General features: G+C 37.9%; 1 protein-coding gene across 5 annotated transcripts in view; it reads left to right on the forward strand.

Annotated features, from left to right (window-relative positions):
* The window catches only part of ATM (ATM serine/threonine kinase), a 115,813-nt gene extending 108,889 nt beyond the window's left edge, over positions 1-6,924 (forward strand). For all 5 annotated transcript variants that reach the window (XM_070624831.1, XM_070624833.1, XM_008535501.2 and 2 more), the window contains exons 63-64: positions 3,160-3,296; positions 3,406-6,924. In XM_070624831.1, the coding sequence (XP_070480932.1) occupies positions 3,160-3,296; positions 3,406-3,589 (321 nt within the window). In that variant the 3' untranslated portion in view covers positions 3,590-6,924. The remainder of the gene's footprint in view (positions 1-3,159; positions 3,297-3,405) is intronic.
* Positions 6,925-8,743: the final 1,819 nt, after the last annotated feature.

The following is an 8,743-nucleotide window of genomic DNA, read 5'->3' on the forward strand; positions in this document are numbered from 1 at the left end:
CAGCCAGGATTGAGAACATTCTTAATTCACTGGCATTAACTATGATCAAGAGGAGTGAGGCTATATCCCGTCAGGGTAGAGGGTGAAATTAACAGTCAGTCATGGTGGCCCTGTGTCCACCTTTCTATGAACCTAAGGCCTCTTTATAGATCTCCTTTGGGCTGCAGGTGGCAATACAGATTTTTGCTACAAAGAGACTGCTGAATGGGTGACAGTAGTATATAAAATTCAATCCAAGGCCATACTGTTCCCCAGGTTGAAAATGTATTCCCTTTTCTTTTTCCCATTTCAAATTATGTTCATCCATGTTGTCATTTATTAGAGTTTGCCATTGCTTCTGCAGTAAGAGTAAATGATAACATGGACACCTCACTAATGTAGAAATTAAAGTGTAAAATCAAATTATCTTGCCTTTTTCCATTTAAGACAAAAAAGTCCAAACTTTTCAAATTAATTTAACATCCAAAGAAGTTTAACATATTCCCCAGTATTTTACTCTGCTCAGTCTTAGAAGGATTTTTTGTGCCTGGGTAGATGCGGGGGTTCCTTCAGTAGTTGTATCCTGAGATAACACTTGCTGGAAGAGGGCAGTTCCTTTAAAAAGTGGTAGGAGATAAAGTGAGAGAAGTAACAGTGGCCAGATCACCTAGGGATTCCTACACCATTGTAAGGACTTGAAACTTTACTGAGGGAGATGGAAGCTATTGGGTTTTGAGCCTGAGAAGTGATTTGCATCATCACCTACAATAATTGTGTCACTTAGAAGCTCACCTTTTAATGCTGTGTGCATTTCACGCTGATCTCCCTAATCCTCCCTTTTCAGTCTATCCACATTTCCTGAAATCACTTGGTGTGGTTGTCCCAAACTTCCAGAGTCGTTTCCCGCTTTTCTTACTGTGGACTTTGTGTCTTCAGCTTTAGGAGGGTGCTTCTCAGTAGCATCCTGGATCCCAATCCCCTGGAATATCATTCCAGTCTCCTCTCTTCTGTTCATCACTTTCCTCTGTTAGATTTCACTGAGCCACAGTTACTGTTTCTGATCTAATAATGAAAAACATCTCGCTTCCAAAGTCTCTCTCTGTGAGCACTTTGACTTGGGTGCGTTTCCCTTTCCCTCTCAGTATGTTTGTCTCTCCTGGCCTTCAAGATCTCGTTTTCTTCTTCATAACAGACCATCCTATCCTCTAAGATTTTATCCAATCTACTAAGGAAGTCTCTCCCTTTAATTCAAGTGTTCTTAGGAAAGGGCAGTTTTGTCCCCTAGAGGATAGTTGGCAATGTCTGGAGGCGTTTCTGGATGCCGTAATTGGGGCAGGGGGACGTATTAGTGAGGGTACTGTTGACATCTAGTGGGTAGAAGCCAGGGGTGCCGCAAAACATCCTCTGCACAGGACAGCCCCCACGACAAAGAAGTATCCAGCCCCAAAATGTCAATAGTGCCGAGATTGAGAAACTGCTCTAGCTTAATCAGTCTGTATTCCTTTATTGTTTTCATTCAACCAATTCTGTTCTGAGAGTAAAACTAAAGTATATTTTTTTAATTACTCCAGTTCCTCCTTGATTCCAAAATTTGCAAATACGATTCCTTACACAGACCCTTGGATTTGAAATAATTTAATTGTGTTGTTTCTCTACTTCAACCCGAGAAGACCATGTATGTCTCTGTATAATAGAGGCCTCCATTCCTTTTCCTTAGTTGATTAATAAAACATACCTCCCTTTGTGGGTGAACCTGGTTTGGAACTCTGAAATGTAAAGCCATGTCAGTGCCCAACTTGAAGTCACATAGGAACCCTTGAACTTAGAGCAAACTACATATATTCAAAGTCAGTCCCCCCACAGTTAACAGCCCTGGGAAATGCTCAAAACAGTATGAACAGATGACCAGATTTTTTACTCTTGATCTGGTACATGTCCTGGAATTAAACATGTAATGCTAACGGCATTTTATAGTCCCAGCCTGCAGACCTACTGAGAAATACAACAAAGGCAACAGCAAATGTTCCTACTTTTTAATGCTGGAATAGCCTGCAGAATCACTCATCCCTGCAGTTGAGTCTTCACTTACTATTCACTTACTATGAAGACCTTTATGTTAAGCATTTGGTAAGGCCTATTAAAAAAAAAAATCTGGGCTGGCCTGGTGGCATAGTGGTTAAGTTCACATGCTCCACTTCAGCGGCCCAGAGTTTGCTGGTTCAGATCCCAGGGGCAGGCCTGCACACTCCTCATCAAGCCATGCTGTGGCAGTGTCCCACATACAAAATAGAGGAGGATTGGCCTGGATGTTAGCTCAGGGACAATCTTCCTCAAGCAAAAAGAAGAAGATTAGCAAAAGATGTTAACTCAGGGCCAATCTTCCTCACCAAAAAAAAAAAAAATAATAATAATAATAAAGCTTCTAAACACCAGGGGCAGTTAGTTTGTTCTGAATTTCCAAGGTCAAAAATCCATTATGACCTCACTTAACTAAATTTAAGACCTAAAGCCACTTGCTCTAGCCATTCGAGTTATTTTGGTATTCATATTCTACTCCATATATACTTCTCAGGATGCCAACCATAGCACTAGCCTTGGTTTTAAAGAGCTTTCAATAAATTACACCCTTTTTTTCTTCTTCGCCCAAATTTGGATCTAATTGAGAGAAAGAGCCTTAGGAATAAAGATGGAGATCTAATTGTCAGGGTAATTACTGGTAAAACTGATGGAGAACATGGCTTAGTGTGAGGTCCAAATAGGCTTGCTAGTGCTGTCCAAATCCTACAACCTAATCTGTCCCTTGGGGCAGCCCACCTGAGGGAGGATTGGGGCCTGCAAAGCAAATTTCTATACCTAGGACCAGAAAGGTCAAGAGGAGAGAGAGAAAGAAAGAAAGTGACGAGTGTTTATCTCCTTTTAATAGATTAGTTTCACCCAGTCAGGAAACATAGGTCAAGGGATGTCCCACCCCCAACCGGGGAGGAAGGGTGAACTCAGAACGTGATAAGAAGCCCAGAGCATTATGCTAGTAGCGTTTCCTCCACAAGAAACATGAAGCGTGCCCCTCCCCCCAGTCAACCACGATGTGACTGGCCTCTCATTTTTACAATACTAGTTCTACTTTTTCTAAATACCTCATCAGAGTCTGCATTGTTCTTCTCATACGTATGTTCTCTCTAGGTCCTCCTGTATGATCCTCTCTTTGACTGGACCATGAATCCTTTGAAAGCTTTGTATTTACAGCAGAGGCCAGAAGATGAAACTGAGCTCCACTCCACCCCACATGCAGATGACCAAGAATGCAAACGAAATCTCAGGTAAGCAGTATTTTAGGAAAGATTTATTGTCAATAGTTCAGATTTTCTTATTCCTGAGACCCTTTAAACTGTTCGGCCTCATTAAAACCTTTGGTTTTTTTGCCACTAGTGATGTTGACCAGAGTTTCAACAAAGTAGCTGAACGGGTCTTGATGAGACTGCAAGAGAAGCTGAAAGGAGTGGAGGAAGGAACCGTGCTCAGTGTGGGTGGACAGGTGAATCTGCTCATACAACAGGCCATGGACCCCAAAAATCTCAGCCGTCTTTTCCCAGGATGGAAAGCTTGGGTGTGATATTCAGCATAAGAATTACCCTTGAATTCAACCTTTCAAAATTATATTTTGGCCTTCATTTTTAACCCACCCACATACTTTTAATAGGTATTAATATTTAGCTAAGTGAACTACTTTCTGTGTTTTAAAAAAATGTTTAATACTTGCTTCAGTCACCTAAAGATGCTTTGATAGTCTCAAGGAAAATAATTGTTGGGGCCGGCCCCGTGGTGTAGTGGTTAAGGTCGGCGCACTCCACTTCAGTGGCCCAAGTTTACAGGTTTGGATCCCAGGTGCGGACCTACACCACTTACCACCCATGCTGTGGCGGCAACCCACATATAAAATGGAGGAAGACTGGCACAGATGTTAGCTCAGGGCTAATCTTCCTCAGCAAAAAAATTAAAAAATAATAATTGTCATTCATGCTGTATTTCTAGACTAAACATTTATTTTTTCTTCTCAAGTACATACTTGTATTTTTTTCAGTAGAATCACTGATTTATGCTTTAGCTGGAAATGGAAGCAGCAGGAATGCAGGAACATCACTGAGAATTTTTCCTTTAGTATGAACTAGAACAAATAAATATACTGCTAGTTTTGAGGTGGCTTTTAATTGAAATTTGTTTCCAAGATATTATAGTATATAAATGATAAATTACTTGATATTAACGTATAAAAGGAAGAAAAAAACTTTAAAATTGTAGCTATCTATGTATCATGGTAAAGCTACATTAAAAATAAGAAGCAATGTTGAAAACAAATTAGTATTTAAGAAATTTGTTTGGATTTTCAAAATCTCCTAGTGTTACTGAATAATTATGGAGAACAAATTTGAAAGACACAGTTACTATGGTTACTGTTATTTAAAAATGTATATTGCACCCTCTCATTCTGTTGTTTTCTTCATCTTTTAAGCCCTTCTGTGTTTTCCATTACTTTATCTTTGTGTGGTGCCTTCATATGTGTCTTCTAGTTTTCTCTTGTCAGCTGTATATAATCTCCTTTTTAAACTATTCATTGGGTTTCTTCTTTCAAAAATTGTTTTTTATTATGTCATGAATCATTTCAAACGTCCCTATTTTATGGTAGGGTAACATCTCTAATAGCTTTGTTAAATCAAGTTCCTGTTGTTTGTATTTGTTGCTTCTTTTACTTAGTAGACTACTTATGTATGTACTCTGGCAATCCTGAATGACCTGGGTTAAGAATAATTCCTTCCAGAAAAGTTTTGTGTCTGCTTATGTCATATTCCCAGGACGATCACTGACAGAAGACCACTCTTACTTTAATTTCTTGGCTTCAGGGTTTCCAGACCTCAAGAGTAGTATAAATTACTGAGAGAAGACTCCCAGGCCCAGACAAACACTCGTCCTCATCATCCCCCTGTGCGAGGGGGCAGAGGGTTTTGTTGACTCCCCTTTCACTGAGGGTGTGATCCTCCATGTGTCCCAGCTTATGGTGGGCATGAGGGGAAGTGTGTTTAATTCCTGCCCACTCCCTTTGCAAGTCCAAGGTTTCATCAGTCCCCAAGATAATAAAGCTGAAACCTATACATTAGTGAGATTGTGCCAGGACAGCCAGAATATCAGCTCACACATTTACTCTGGTTTTCAGTTCCCTGCCTTTTTGGCCCTAAGGATTTCCCCTTACTTTCTTACAAGTTCTGCTATGCATTTAAAAGAATGTTTCTTATATCTTATCCAGTATTTCTTTGTGTTTTGTTGGAAGGGAAGGAGTTAGGTATTGAGTTTGATATGTAGCTAGAAATGGAACACTTTTCTGTCCCCATACTGTCATCAGGCAAACAAGTAAAATTACTGACTTGATATTGGTGAATATAACCCCTCCTCCATCCTTAGGAAAATGTTCATTTTAGCTGCAGAAATTAAGAAATGGGTGGTTGAACCTTCTTCTTTTTTTACCTAGGTGGTTATGTTAACAGTTTTTTCTTATGAAGGGGTTGGCATTTCTATCTGTTGCCCGTGGCAAGCATGCACTCCTATCTGACCTCTGCACCTCCCCCTACTCCAGACACAATCTTCAGAACTTTTTGTACAGAAATTTCTTGCTTTGGTTTCTGGAGAACTATTCTTAAAATGACTTTGCATTTCTAATTACAAACTTCTCTTGGTGTATCTTTCTTATAAACTGCCTAAATATTTGCTATATATTAGTAGTTTTATTATTGGAGTGAATCAAGAGAATGTAATAAACTTAGAATGTCTTGATTTATGAAAGCCTTGAAATCTTCATGGATGAATAAGAAATTATAAGCTAGATGATAGTATAAGTAAATGAATTTTACTTATATTATTATACTTATATATTAAAAATGAATTTGAATTAGTACAAGCTAATTCTTGCTACCTGATTTTCCAAAGAGCTCTGGATCACATCATTGATCCAGTCTTCAGTCTTGAATGGTGTGCGTAAAGGCTCCTGTCCTATTCAAATATTCTTATTAATGGCTTTGAAAAATTTACCAAATTTGCAGATAGCAAGCCTAGGAGGAATAGCTAATTCACAGGTGATAGAATTAAGAGTTTAAAAGATTTTTTGACAAACTGGAATACTATCTGGAAATGACTAGGATAGAAATTTGCCAAGAACAATTGAGTGGTTAGGTTTTTAAAATATTAATCAAAGAATATCTGTTGTGTGCTGAGTACCTGACATACATTATAGGCAGCATCTCTTGCAGGATTAGTGATAGCCCAGTTTACAGCTGGAGAAATTAAAGTTTGGAGAAATAAGGTAACTTGTCCAAAGCCAGAATATAGTAAATCGAAGGTACAAGTTTAATATGGAGAGTTTCTAACTTGAAAAGCTTTCGAGTGAAAAGAATCTAGACTTCACCAGTCAGTTGCTCACAAAGTCAGTGGAAACCAAGTAGAAAAGCTGCTAGAAAAGCTAATAAATTATAGACTGTTTGAACAGTTGTGTCCAGATTGAGGGAGATAATAGCCCTCCCACCATTCTCCATGCAGATCATACCACCCCAAAGTAGCTCTTTAATCAGTAGGTACAAAAATCCATTATCATTATAGTATATGCTTAAAATATTTTTATGCACTTAGAAATGCTAAAAATTTAGATATAGCCTAAAGCAAATAAAACTTTGGCTTTTTAAAGATTAAAGTAGGCTAGTCTTTTTTTAAAAAAAAGTAGAAAACTAGTATGCTGGCTTGAAATATAGAGTTATGTGTCATTTCAAGTATTTTAATTGCACCTTAGTGAAATTACATATTTTATGTAGATTTATTTGAGTACTATTGAATGTATTTCTTTATTACAATATTACTGGAATCCTTTACACTGTTACCTGCTTAGGAATAAATAATTCTAAAAGAAAATGTATACTAAGACTCATTCATTTTATTCAAATATTGAGTGTTCTTTGTGCAGGCCTGGTGCTGGTTCCTAGGGAGACAACAGTGAGTAAGGCAGGCGTAGTCGGCCCCTGTAGAGCTCATAGTCTGGGGCACGGGCAGCTTATAATGCGGTGTGAACTGGGAAGCCTGCTACACAGAACCAGCCTGGGATGCTGCGTCTCAGTCTAAATAGTCTGGTAGTTTTTCTTAATTATCCCATGACAAAAAGGCAAATGAATGTTCTTTGCTTGGGCCTAGAGAGTGATCTAGTTGACATTCGTAAAGTCTAAAAGATGCATACTAGGATATGACAAATACAAAGATCCTGATATCCTAAATGTGAAGTTTCCACTCCACATATTTATCATTTTTTTAAATAGATAAATTCCTTTTCAGAGTCTCAGGCTCTTTTGTCTATTTTCTGAAAAAATGAATTTTGCATAAATACAGTAGCATTAAAGTTTTCACAAAGATTAGATTCAGAATTTGGTGAGTAAGGTGAAAATCTCATATAATGAAAATCATTCCCTAGGAAATCCCTTACTTTGCCCATAAAGTACAGCATGCATAATTTGTTTTTAATGTACAGCAATATGTAAAAATGTATACTTTCTACACTAATGTACAGTGTATGATTCTAGAGCAGTGGTTCTCAATCAGGGGAGATTTTGCTTCCCCAATTCCCGCTCCCACAGAGGACATTTGGTAATGTCTAAAGACGTTTTTGTTGTCACTGACATGGGGTGAGAAGCATGAAACACTGACACACAATGTTGAAGGTTAAGGTCAGTATTTCCAAACTGAGACAGAAACATGTAGGAGAGAAACGGTCATGATTTTGCTTGCAGCTCTTGCCTTGCTATAATTGTGTGTTCATAGCTGGTCTATTGCTAATTTGTGAATGACTTTTTTAAAATTATGGTAAAATACACATAAAATTTACCATCTTAACCATGTTTAAGTGTACAGTTTGGGAGTGTCAAGTACATTCATGTTGTGCAATCAGTCTCCAGCCCTCTTTTTAGCTTGCACAACTGAAATTCTGTACTCCTCTCCAACTCCCCAGTCTCCTCTCCACCCAGCCCTTGGCAACCACCATTCTATTTTCTGTCTCTATGAATTTGACTATTCTAGCTACCTCCTATGAGTGGAATCATACAGTATTTGTCTTTTTGTGACTGGCTTATTCAACTAGCATAATATCCTTAAAATTCATCCATATTGTTTTATGTCAGAATTTCCTTCCTTTTTTAAGACTGAATAATATTCCATTGTATGTATATACATTTTGTTTTCCCATTCATCTGTCAATGGACACTTGGCTTGCTTCCCCCTTTTGGCTATTATGAATAATCTGCTATGAACATAAGTGTACAAAGATCTCTTCAGGACCCTGGTTTTAATTGCTGATAAATTAAAAAAAGGTAGAATTGCAGGATGATAAGGCAATTCTATTTTTAATTTTTTGAGGAACCACCATACTGTTTTCCATAGCGGCTACACCATTTTACATTCCCACCAACAGTGCACAAGGGTTCCAATTTCTTAACATTCTCACCAACACCTGGTGTTTTGTTTTTTGTTTTTAATAGTAACTATCCTAATGGGTGTGGGTGAATCATTCTTGAAAGTAAAAGCATTATATACTTTATACAAATTTTATAAGGGTACTGCAAGAAATACTGAGTTTTAGAAGCAAAATATGTCCGTCAATTGACAATTTTGAAACCTGATTCTGTGTAGTGTTGGTAACCTTCCTGGCAGATCTTAATATTAGCTTGAAAATTATCTCAAAATGTTC

Source organism: Equus przewalskii, chromosome 6 (genome assembly GCF_037783145.1).
Source record: "Equus przewalskii isolate Varuska chromosome 6, EquPr2, whole genome shotgun sequence".
Taxonomy (NCBI): Eukaryota; Metazoa; Chordata; class Mammalia; order Perissodactyla; family Equidae; genus Equus; species Equus przewalskii.